Genomic DNA, 13,087 nt, shown 5'->3' on the forward strand with positions numbered 1-13,087 from the left:
ACAGAAAGGCAAGGAAATGATTACCCCCCAAGTCAGTGCTTGCTTTGGTGGAAAAGCAGAGAATCCAACTGGGTTAGGCATAAGAGGGTCTCTGAGGTAGTAGTAGGATTCTGTTCCTTAAAGACAAAAATGCTGTCCATTTCTTACCCTTTGTACTGTGCATTTATGTTACACATGCTCTTCTGTAGTACAACACATTTCACAGTTGAAAAGATATAAACTCATAATAGCAAGGAGAACTTGAGGGGGAACCAACAAGAGGCCAGAGACTATACTCTGGAAGGTATGAGCAGGAGAAAGAGTATGGATAGATGAAATAAGATCAAGGAAACCTGCAGATTAGCACAGCAGCAGAAGGGAACAGTCGAGAAGGCCCAGCTATCCAGTGCTCAGCCAGGGAGTCCATCCCCTACAAGAGGATCATCATTCCAACGCCAGCCATACTCCCTGATCCAGAGTTTATGCTCGGTCTGTGCTCCACCCTCCGATTCCTTGTAGTTTTCTGTCCTTGGCATCTGTGATCCAGGTGGCCCTCTCCTGCTCTGCGAATCCCAAAGGGGACGGCGACGGCAGCTCAGCTTCCCAGTGCCAGAGTCCAGTTGGCCAGCTGCTTTGTTCAGCCTCAGAGTTTTGTTTCAGCCACAGAGATGCCCAAGACTTTGGACCAGTGCTTTGGCTCCTACCCCAGACCCTTTCAGCTTCCCCTCTAACGCATTACATGTCAAGGTTCTCCTCCAGCCACAAAAAGTCACGTGTGCCAAGGCTCCCAGAGAGGGGTTTTTGCTCAGCCTCTGCAAGGCCAGGAGGGAAATCCCATTCCATGCCCTTATCACAGATGTCAACGTGGGAAGGGGCCTCAGAGATCCAGTCTGCACTGTCTGAAGGCCAAGACATTGAGGCCAAGAGAGCACAATCTGTCCAGGGCCTCATGGCTGGAGCTGAAAATCTGCCCTGCCTTTCCAGAATGATCTGAGCCTGCATGAGACAGACACCACCTTGGGGCACAGACCTATCGGCTGTGGACTCCCTTCCTCACGCTGGTGTCTGTGCGGTTTAGAGACTAGTGTGAATCCTCTCTCAGGGCTGCCTAGCAGTATATCCGGGGGCCGCCTTCAAGGCCTCAGTGCACACGGGAACAAATGGTGTGTGAGCTCAGCAACTTAAATGGCCCTCCAATTTTAAAAAAGATAGTGGTTTTTTCCTTATAATTATAAAAGAAAACCAAGTTTCCTACAGAAAATAAAACACAGAAAAGTCTAAAGAAGAAAAGTCACAATACTACAAGCACAAACTGTTGAGGTTTTGGCATCAAAACTGAGTTCTTGGAAAGAAACTGTTCTTTAAGCAAGCAGCTGCCACCCCCCTTTGTCAGGTGGGTGACAAATCTATGTCGTAGCAGCCCCATGGCTGAATACGTGTGGGCAAAGGGGGTGCCCAGGGCCCCAGCCAACCACACTGGCCCCCACTAGCTCTCACCAGCCACAGCCCCACACAGTTCTGTGACTCGGCAGCCACAGGTGAAGCCAAAACCGCAGGCCTGTAGGGGGATTCCACCCAGCAGGCAGGACCCGGGGGGCACTAATCCCCCTGCGGGCTGGCCCCACCACAGCATGAGTCTTTTCCAGAACATTCTGCCCTCAAGCTCCAAGCAAAAAAGAATAGAGGAGAAAGGCTCTGCTCTCAGCCAGGCCTCAGGATGTTTGGTGACTTCCTGGCCACTATTCCCAGCTTTCTCACCACCCTGGAACAGACTTTCAGGACCAAGCAGGCTGCTCCAGAGAGCCCTGGGTGGTATCACAACACAGCCCGCATGTCAGGCAGGGCCTTCTTCACCCCGGGGGCCTGATCTAGGCCTCACCAACTTCCAGTCAGGGCCCTGGCTGAGAACATCAGGGGATTCCGGTGTCCTCAGCCCAGCCCAAACCTACAGACTTGAATGTGAGCACCTTGAAGGCAGCCTCTGAGTCTTACACAAATCAGCTGCCCGGCTGTGAGCGACGCTGACGGATAGAAGGATGTGTGGACAGATACATGGCAGGGAAAGAAGGGCTCAGAAAGAGGCTGATGCAGCTGGTAAAAGGGGCCTCTGATTAGCATGAGAGCTGGACTAGAACCTCATGGAGCAGCCAGTTCCAGCTACCCGTCTCCAGGTTAGGAACACAGGGAAGCTGAGGGAGCAGAGACGACGGAAAACAAATGAAATACAGGGATCTTCATCAGAAGTTACAGAAAATGACCTTTATTTATTGTACTAAAGTCTGTTTATAACTTTTGATACAAAGTAATGTTTTAGTACAGAAAATCCCAGTCTGCCAGAACAGTACCTGTGCACACTGTACCTCCCAGTCCCTGTGTCTGCGACTCAGAGCAACAGCCCCAGGGGGCCTGGGGTTAAGACCTGCAGACAGCCTCGTTTGTCTCGGTTGTCTGAGCTAGAAAACCGGCACCTGTAGAACAAAGGGCAGCACTGATGGCTGCAGCATGTTTCTTTTTGAACAACTGTGCAAGAAAATATATCCCTTTTTAAAAAATGTCAATATGGTTAAACTACAATCTAGTGTCTAGAATTACAAAGAATAAAATGAAATCGAAGATTTCTTGGTAGTAAAATGAAATGTTAGGAACAGTTTTAAAATATAGGTCCTACCCCAGTGACACACGGAGCCCGGTACAGTACCTATTATTAATAGGATGCACAGTTTAAGGAGGAACCACATCAAATCTTCAGCCAGAGACATCCAGCATCAGAACTGGGGGGGGGGTGGGACAGGGCAGGGCCCAGAGACATCCTCACTGAGTACTGTTCGAGCCATGAGTGCTCTAGCCAAGACCAAAAAGATCCCAGTTTCTCTTTAGATTTTTGACAGTGAGCACACCAATCAGTATCTTTTCCCTAAGAGCTCTCAATTCAAAGTCTGAAACACGAATGTTTTCGTATCAAAGAACTGGTGTGCCTGCCTCACTCTACAGTTATAAGAACTACTCTGCAAAAATTACACTGATGAAGGCCATCACTATTTACAGAACCTAAAGAGGACCCAGTGGCATGTGTCAGCTCTAAACACCTTGCCTGGAGCTAGCTGTGTCACAGCGAACCCATGAGACTGACGCCTGGACAGAACGCTTAGAAAATAAACGCAGAGAAGAAATGAGAGGACGCTGGGGGCAGGTAAGAAAGTCTGAGAGACGAGTTTCTAAGACTGCAAAGTCGCCTTCCTTGGTACAAAGGGGAGAACACTGCCGCTGGCGAGTCAGCCCCACAAAGGCACTGGTTTCTTAAAATCTGCAGTCACGACGTCCTTCCAGGAGAGGGGCCACTGAGGAGCAGGAAGTCTGTCAAATCTCTGGTCCCACCGCTAAGAACCTCACAAAGCAAAGCAGCTGCCAACAAGGTTCCCACATTGTTTCACTGAAAAACACCAAACACCGAAGCAACACAGGGGTTGATGGGGGCAGGGGCTGGGCCCCAACAGCATGAGCCGTTCAAGTAAACATAATCAAATACTCGGAAGAGGCTTGTAAACTTGTGATCTGAAAGGTTCTCTTTGCAGCATTTCTGATCAGCTGGCTAAAGAAAGGTTGCTGTTGAACCCCTCTATTAAAAAAGTCTTTTGTGTTTCTTGTCTTAAAGCACACGTGTGAGAGGAATACAGTCTGCTGGCCTGGGCCCGGATCCCATTTATCTGTGGTCCTCTGTCTACAAAGGAAGTGCTTCTGGAGTCCTTCGGCATGGATCCTGCCCCTTTGTGTTTATATCAAGACAGAACTCCTATTTTTAGTCGCTAAAAAAGCTGGGCCAGGCATTTACACTGGTGACAAACTGCAGTCATTTCCCAGCACAGCGCTCTTCTACAGTGGGCAGGCTGGAATCCACAGGACTTTGTTTTGTTCTTGATTGACCATTGCCAAGATCTGAGTGCAAATGCTTGACAGGGCTCCTCCTTGGATGACTCCTGCAAGAGAGCCCCCCAAACACACACATCATTGAGCTCTGAGTTAGACCCCAGGTTTGAGGCCAATAAATGCACCTTTTACTCTATGTCTTCCTGCTTGTTTTATGCTAGTTGGTCCTTCTGTCCCACTACTACCCCACTCTCTTCCATCAGCAAGAAACTGGGGAAGGAAAAGGAAATTAAGAGTTAAGTGCAAATCACTCCAGCTTTTTATCTGTCCCTCTGGTCAATTGCTCAGTAGGATGCAGAAAATACAGGCTCCAAATGAACGGTGCCAAATTTTGCCAGGCTCCCCTGACCCCTGGCATGAGGAAACACTAGGATTTGACCACTCACATAAACCACCCACCCCCACTGCATGCCCTAGCTGGTGCTTGCCTAGTCTTGCAAAGGAAAGTCCAGCAAGTCAGAAAGCAGGTGAGGGGGGTATTGTGACAGTCCAGTTGGCAATGGGATTCTAGCGGGAAACAAGGAGAGTTTAAGGAGCCGGGGCATCCCATGACCCAGAGAAGATTTGCAGCAAAGATGACGGCATTTCCGCAGCTATGACCCAGCCCTGCCCTGAAGGCTTTCAACACAAGTCCTGCAGACGCTAGACCCAGGCTCTTGGTGTACACTATGGACAGTACAGGAAGGAAGACAACCTGTGCCCTGGCTATTTGCCACATGGTATGTACAGACTCTGACAGGGAGCGTTGAGAAATTGCTATGGAAATACAACAGAGTAATTTTATGTCTGTTGAAACTAATAAAAAGTCAAAGCTTGTATTTGTAAGTTTTGGAGTTGTAAATTTTCATTTCTCTAGTAGTAATGTACTCGGCTAAAATACTGTCAGTGATGGACTGGAAATGAACGCACACACAGATAGAAACACCACGGTTAGTTTTGGGAGACCAACTATTGCATGAGAAGCCCCAAACTAGATCAACAACACCCTCTAGAAGTTAATTAAAATTCTGTTGTGGCCTCTCTGTGACTATGGTGTTATTAACCCTCCTGCAAATGACTGGTTATGAAGAGGTTAAAAGCCATGAAGTAGAAAGGAGGCAGTAAATTAAAGTCATGTTTATCTTGGTTTGCTTTGTTTCAAAGACCAGTGATGGTAAGGTCACAGCTTTTGTTTACCACACCTCATGGCAAAACTGGACTGCCCTGCAGGATGCTGAGGACAGAGAGCCACAGACACCACTGCCACCCTGCGGGCACAGGAGCCCTGGAGCTACAACTCACGTGTGCTAGGAGACAGACTTGCCACCGCACAGGAGGACACACAGGCAGAAAAGGCCGGGCCACGCCCCAGGCCAAGCCAGTGACCTTCACCTTTCAACCTGTGAACCTGCTGACTCTACAACCAGAATACCTTTAATGAAAGCACTAATGATGGCGTTCGGGAGGCACCCAGGAAGTGTGGGCTTTTACCACTTCCAAGGAGGACATCTTTGGGAAGCCTGTTTCCATCTCCACTGCCTGCCCCTCCTCTCTGGGCTGTACGCACACCTACCTGTGAAGTACCTACTGTACTCCTGCTCAATCTTCTGAGCTGTCTCAAACTGCTCTTTGGAATGTCTCTGAGTCACTTTGTCCTTCAGGTAGATAGGGTCTCTCTGCTCCCTGTTGGGACACCCAGGGAACCAGGCTGAGCCTCTCGCCTCCCCAGACCCTCCTCTTTCCTTCTTTTGTCTAGAGTAACAGGGATCTCCACTGCCACAAGGGCCCCCCACTGCCACAAGGGCCCCACCCATTATAAAGCACACCAACAGCCGACAGGCCCCAGGGGGAGTGCTGGGGAAAGGAGGAAGGTGGACGCATGAGTACATGCACACAGCAGATACCCCAAAGTGCAGGCACCTGAAGCTTGAGGCCCCCACAAGAGGCCCATCTCAGCCTTCCACCCCGACCCCTGCTGCCTGGGCATCTCAGCCCGACCCCAGCAAGACCCCAGGCTCCCCACAAGGTGCCGGTCACCTACTTGATGTGTTTGGCGCTCTTGTAGTGGATGAAGATGACGACAGGGTAGATGTGCATGTGGTGCAGCCGCTCGATGGCATGGGGGGCGATGTCCAGGAGGCAGTGCCGGTTCTGAGGGGGAGGGGGAGGAGAATGAGTGCCGGGACCGGCACAGGGGTTGCTGGGCCTCACAAACACTGCAGCCCTTTGGAGGACACCTCCAGCCTTTCTCTGCCACCCCTTACTCATACCGCTCTACCTTACTGCATAAAATGAAAACAAGAGGTTCTACTTAAGAACAAGGCAGCAAGACCAGTCTTTCATGAAGACCATACCTGATAAACCATGAAGAAACCGTACTCGGGAAAATTTCCGCACAAGCTGTCAGCTCTGATGGTGGTGAGGCTGGGAGCCAGGGCCCACCCCAAACTTCCTTTCCTGACTGTGCCCAGGTACTGGGGACTTCGCAAAGCCCTACACCAGTCCAGACTCAGAAACCTAACTTCTGCCAGTCTGAGCACATGAAGACTCAGAGACTCTCAGAGGGCCTGTAGCAGGGAAAGGAGGAGTATGTCTTTGCATGGCTGTGACTAAAATGTGTCTCAAGGTCTCCTGGGCCTCAGGGCCGAGCGTGAGCCAAAGGCAGGCCATGGGCACTCTGCCTGTGGTGCTCCCTGGCCCACAGAGCTCCCCTGAGGGGCCCAACCACTGGCAGTTTCCTGACTTCCCAGGGCACCTCTGTCTGGAGCTGAGCACTCCACACTTACAGACCTAAGAAGCCGCCTTCATTCAGCAAGGGGGAAACAAACAATGCCCAACAAGGAAAGCTAGCTAACCTGAGAAAGAAGTTTCCACACCGCACAGACTGCCCCACTTCTCATGCTACCTAGCGGGACTTCCCCAGTACGTTCAAGAGCCCAGAGACACACAGAAGGCTCTGCACCCTTTCAGAGGCAGGGGCCCTGATGGCAGCTGTGCACCCTGCCCCCAGAATAAGGCACACATAAAGTTCTTCACAGAGGCTCAGCAGACATTCCGGGTCCCTGTCGCAGAATTCCCCGTGAGGGGCACTTCCTAGAGTTCAAAGCTCTCATCAGATCCCCTCAGATGGGGAGAGGGCAGACATGCACAGGGTGACTCCTATACACCTGCCTGGAACCAGCTTCCTATCCACGAAAGTGGAGCACACTGAAGCAACGGGGGCAAGCCCCAAGTAGGCTGACCTGGAGTAAAGGGGCACAGGTGAGCTCACTGAAGAGAGGACGGAGGTCCGAAGGCAGAGGGGGTCCAAGCCCAATGGTTAACAGGCACCTAACCCTCATTTTGAAGCAACAGGTACCTTCTCTGTGATCTCCTTAATAGAAGCCACTGTGGTCACGTCAAAATGGCCACTCCTCCGCTTATAGTCGACAAACAGGCAGTCTTTGACACCGCGTTCAATGGCCTGCTGGGAGGCCTTCATCACCTCTGCAAAGCACAGACACAGGAATCAGGATGCCTCCTGCACTGTGAATGTCGTGGCTCATTCTGGGCAAGGACACTGTGCAGAAGAGCTGTTAGCAGCTCGATGGTCCTGCTGCCCTCTCTTCCAGAAAGAACCAGATCCACATGCTGCTCTGACCCATCAGGATGGCTCTGAAACACTGGGATCCTGCCCAGGAGATGGGTCAACAGGGACACAGAGACAGACACAGCCCATCAAGCACAGGGGGCATCCCTTACCAAGGGGGCACCTGCAGAACTTGCCAGGTGCCTCGTTCACCAGCATTTCCTTCACCACGTCCAGTAAAGGCCCCAGAATCAGGACGGGCCTCAGAGATGTGCAGTCCACCTTCTGGACCCGCTGATAGGCAAGGCTCACTGAATCTGAGGGAAGAAGGGGGCAGTGTCATGGGTCCCTGCCTAGAGTGGATGGGGGGAGGGGTGGGGGACCCACTGCTCCCCTGACCTTGCTCACCCCAGGTAGGCCCGCCTCCTTCACAAATCCAGAGCCAGGCTGGGTGACCAGCTTGCCCCAGTTTGCCTGGGACGTTCCAGTTTTAGCGGTGAGATTCCCACATCCTGAGCACAGCAGGGCATGGTCACTCCTGGAGCACAGCAAACCTCTGAGGTCTGGCAGGTAGAACCTCCCCTACAGACAGGTGTGGAGATGGACCCAGACTTGCCCACTGCAGGAGGCAGGGCTGAAGTTCCCACTTCCTTGCCCCTTCCCACGGGCTGAAACAGATGGGATCGGCACTGTGCAACCATGTTGACCCTACAGATAAGGACAACCCTTAAAAAATGGCAGAGCTACAGGACAAAGAAACCTGGGTCCCTGGATGATCCCAGAACAGAGCTGCCTCCCTGAAATCACACACCAGTGCTCAGACTTTTACATAGTAGAGAAATCAACTCCCTATCAAGTTTCAGCCACTGTCATTTGGTATCATTACAGCGGTCAAACCAATATTCGAATTGATAATGTAGCAAACCTCCCCTCCACCAAAGAATGAAAAATTCTTGAAGAAAGAGATAATCTAGAAACCAGCACAAAGTATCTGCTTGGCACCTCCCTGGTCTCAGCCAGTGCCGGCATCTCAGAAACACTTTAAAAAGAACATGAAGCAGAGTCCTTGCCCTTACAGACCTCACACTCTAACCAGGGTCTTGAGACGGAAGCGGGTGAAGAGCAAGACAACCATGCAAGAGGTGACTGCCCTACCCAGTGGTGAGAGATTCAGGGCATGGCAGGAGTTCATGGGCATACACCAGGCCGGAGGACGAAGAGGGCACCAGGCAGGTGCAGGAGGCAGGGGGATGTGAGCCGCCACTTGGCAGAGCAGAGGTGAGGGCAGACCAAGGTGGGCTTGAGAGGGAGGCTCAATCAGAGGCTCCGCCGGGAAGGCCAGTCTCCACGTACAGTGGGGTAGGGCGTTAAGTTGAACACACAGCAGAGTGCGAGGTGCAGCCCTGACTCCAACAAAGACTGGGTTCATGGGCAGAATCAAGAAGGAGGTGAACATGATCTCTTCATCTCTCCTCTTCCCTCTTCCCACATCCCCACCTGTGCATGTATGTTTCACTCCTGATGATTATTCATGTACATCTACATGGCTTTCTATACAGCATTTCTCCACTTGGAACGAGCTGATCTATTATTAACAAAGCAGGAGGAAGGTTTGGAGCCACGCTCACACCCAGGAACCCTATGCATTTTTGACTAAAGGCTCTGAGCAGCCCTAGGGGAAGAACTTCCTCTGAGAAGAAATGGACACATCCCCTCTTTTGAAAACTAGAACATTACAAATAAAGATAAACATCCTCTTTGACACCTTTTCTCCAGTCCTGGTGCTCACCAGCTTCCTAATAACCCCCATTATGAGCTGGAAGTATATCCTTCCAGATGTTTGTTATGCATGTTGATTTTATGTGCTCAAAAAGACTAGAAAACATGTTGTGTATAGCCATGTGTCCAACAAAAATGAGATGATACTGTAAATATTCTGCAACTCTTTCACTCCGTGTGATGTTTCTGGAATGCATCCCTGTTAATTCATACTGACTCCTTTAATCCTTCTGAATATCTTGCGTGTGTACCATTACATCTGTTTATCTGTTTCCCTGTGTATGGACATTAAGTCACTATTCCTTCAACTTAAACAAGTATCATATTCTCCCCTAATGACTATTAACATTCCATGTTGTGGGGTAACAATTTAGAAGACTTTTATTCCTCCTTGAACAATCTGCTTTGTTGAAAATCCTGATAATTACAGAATCACAGGGCTACAAAGCATCTCCCAAGTCATTAAATCCAACCAGCATCAGAGGCCCAGAGAAAATATAAAACTCCCTGGGAAGAGTAAACATATAGACATATTAGAATGCAGAAGCAATGTAATATAAGTGTGTAAATCATTTTCAAATCTGGTATAGACATTAAAAACCAAAAGTAATTATAAATCTATGCTAACACATAAACAATATAAAAAGATGTAACCAGTGTCATCAATAACATAAAGGGGAAGTACACAAAGATGCAGAATTTTTATGAGACAGACATGAAGTTATCACTTTAAAGTGGATGGTTAGAAATTTAAGATGTTTTACGTAATCACAATGTTAATCAAAAAGAAAATACCTATAAAATATACACAGAGAAATGAGAAGGAAATCAAAACATACCACTACAAAAAAAAAAAAAAGGCAAGGGAAGAGAAGATGAACAAAAAAGCTACACGACAAACAGAAAACAACAAAATGGCAATAGTCTTTCCATATCAGTAATTATCTTAAATGTAAATAAATATCCTATTAAAAGACACAGATTGGCTAAATGGTAAACAAACAAGAGCCAACTGCATGCTGTCTGTAAGAGCATCCCTGTAGATCTAAGGACTCACATATACGAACAGTAAAATATATGAACACTAAAAGGATAGAAAGAAGGCAACTTAATGAAAATGGGAACATAAAGAGAGCATGAGTGGCCATAGCTGTGTAAGACAAAACAGATTTTAAGACAAAAATTTTAATAAGAAACAAAGAAAAACATTATATAATAATAAAAGGATCAATTCTCCATAAAGATACAACTATAAATATATATGCACCCAACATTAGAACTCCCAAATATATTAAATGAACAATGACAGAACTAAAAGGAGAGATAGCAACACAATATTAGTAAGGGACTTTAATACCCCACTTTCAGTTATGGAAAGAACTGAAGATCAATATAGAAACAGCACTATAGGCCAAATGGATCTACTAGACATATACAGAACACTCCACCCCAAACAGAATACACATTCTTCTTAAATGCATAAGGAACATTCTCAAAGACAGAATACATGTTAGACCACAAAACAAGTCTCAAGAAATTTAAGAAGAGTTAAATTATACAAAGTATCTTCTCCAATTGTAAGGAATAAAACTAGAAATCAATAGCACAAGGAAAACAGGAAAATCCATAAATATGTGGAAATTAAACAACTCACTCTTAAATAACTAATGGTCAGAGGAAAAAAAAAACCAAAGAGAATTTAGAAAATTTCTGGAGACAAATGAAAACAAAAACACTGCCTACCAAAACTTACAGGATGCTTGACATTGAAAAACAAGAAACGTTTCAAATCAACTACCTAACTTTACTCTTTAAGAAATCAGAAGACTATGCTGATAGACAGTGACTGTAATGGGGTATGTGGTGGGGACTTGATAATGGGGGGAGTCTAGTAACCATAATGTTGCTCATGTAATTGTACATTAATGATACCCAAAAAAAGAAATCAGAAGAAAAAAAAAAAGGACTAAACCCAAAATTAGCAGAAGGAAGGAAATAATGAAGACCACAGATAAATGAAATGAAGAATAGAAAAACAATTAGAAAAAAATTGATGAAACCAAGAATTGGTGTTTAAAAGATCAACTAAACTGACAAACTCTTAGCTAGACTAGTTAAGAAAAATAAGGAGAGAAAATTTGACTAAAATTAGAAATGAAAAGGGGACATTACAACTGATTTCACAGAAGTAAGAAGGATTTTAAGAAACTATTCTGAGCAATTACATGCCAATGAACTGTATTACCTAGAAGAAATGATAAATTCCTGGAAACACACAACTACCATGTGTGAAGAAATAAAAAGTCTGAAAAGACCTATAACAGGTAAGGAGATTACAAGAGTAATCAAAAATCTTCCCAACAAAGAAACTCCCAGGACCAGATGGCTTCTTCACTGGAGAATTCTACCAAACATTTAACGAATTAACACCAGTCCTCCTCAAACTCTTCCAAAGAATTTAAAAGGGTGGAACACTTTCAAACTCATTCAGTGAAAAACTACAGACCAATATTGCTGATGAACATAAATGCAGAAGTCCTCAGCAAAATACTAGCAAACCAACTTCAAAAGCACATAAAAGGATTATATGCTGCAACCAAGTGGAATTTATACCTGAATGCAAGGATGGTTCAACATATGAACTCAATCAGTGTGATGCACCACATTATTAAAATGAAGGACAAAAACCACATGATCATCTCAATGCAGAAAAGGCATTTGACAAAACTCAATACCCTTTCATGATAAAAAATACTCAACAAACTAGGAATAGAAGGAAACTACCTAAACACTATAAAAACCATATTTGACAAGCCCACAGCTAACATCATACTCAACAGCAAAAGAGTGATAACTTTCCCTCTAAGATCAGGAACAGGGCAAGGATGGATGTCCATTCTCACCACTATTACTCAACACAGTGCTGGAAATCCCATCCAGGGCACTTAGACAAGAAAAAGAAACCAGCATCCAAATTGGAAAACAAGTAATAAAATCATGTGTTCACAGATGACATTTTTTTTATATAGAAAACCCTAGAGAACCCACAAAAAGAAATTGTTATAACTAATATAAGGATTTCGGCACGGTTTCAGGATACAAAATCAACATGCAAAAACTCAATTGCCTTTCTATACACTAATAGTGACCAGCCACTAACCATTCTGAACAAGAAATTAAGAACACAATCACATTTACTACCGTATCAAAAAGTACAGAATACTTAGGGATGAACCTAACCAAGGAGGTGAAAGACCTGCCCATTAAAACTACAAAATGTTGCAAAAAGAATCCAAAGATGGAAATAAATGAAAAGACATAGTATGCTTGTGGATTGGAAAACTAAGTGTCATTAAAGTGTCCTTGGGTGGGGGCAAAAAAAATAATGTCCGTACTACCCAAATGCAATCCTTATCAAAATTCCAATGGCATTTTTCTGCAGTAATAGGAAAAAAAGTCCAAAGAATCTCAAGGGACCCTAAACAGTTAAAACAATCTAAAAAGCATTTGGAGGCCTAACACGTTCAGATTTCAAAACATACTTCAAAGCAAAGGTAATCAAGACAGTGTGATACTAGCATTAAGACAGAGAGAGAGAGAGAGTAAGTGAACAGAAAGGAGAGCCCAGAAATAAACCCCGTGTAAATGGCTAAATGATTTTTGACAAGGGTGCCAAGAGTACATAATGGGAAAAGAACACACTCTTCCACAAATGGTGCTGGGAAAACTGCATATCCACATGCATATGGAACATTCTCGAAGACAGAATTATATGTTAGGCCACAAAACAAGTCTTAACAAATTTAAGAAGAGTGAAATTATACAAGGTATCTTCTCTGACTCCAAGGAATAAAACTA

At 46.1% G+C, this 13,087-nt stretch overlaps 1 protein-coding gene across 8 annotated transcripts in view; it reads right to left on the reverse strand.

Moving 5' to 3' along the window:
- Nucleotides 1–2,219: 2,219 nt before the first annotated feature.
- The window catches only part of DLG5 (discs large MAGUK scaffold protein 5), a 118,993-nt gene continuing 108,125 nt past the window's right edge, over nucleotides 2,220–13,087 (reverse strand). For 7 of the 8 annotated variants that reach the window (XM_057506058.1, XM_057506059.1, XM_057506061.1 and 4 more), the window contains 5 exons: nucleotides 7,624–7,767; nucleotides 7,241–7,368; nucleotides 5,924–6,033; nucleotides 5,456–5,565; nucleotides 2,220–3,953 (listed from right to left, as the gene is read on the reverse strand). In XM_057506058.1, coding sequence (XP_057362041.1) covers nucleotides 3,850–3,953; nucleotides 5,456–5,565; nucleotides 5,924–6,033; nucleotides 7,241–7,368; nucleotides 7,624–7,767 — 596 coding nt within the window. In that variant the 3' untranslated portion in view covers nucleotides 2,220–3,849. Of the gene's footprint in view, nucleotides 4,114–5,455; nucleotides 5,566–5,923; nucleotides 6,034–7,240; nucleotides 7,369–7,623; nucleotides 7,768–13,087 lie in introns of all 8 variants that reach the window. The other variant, XM_057506060.1, reaches the window with a different exon arrangement.

The sequence above is a fragment of the Manis pentadactyla genome, chromosome 8 (assembly GCF_030020395.1).
Source record: "Manis pentadactyla isolate mManPen7 chromosome 8, mManPen7.hap1, whole genome shotgun sequence".
Taxonomy (NCBI): Eukaryota; Metazoa; Chordata; class Mammalia; order Pholidota; family Manidae; genus Manis; species Manis pentadactyla.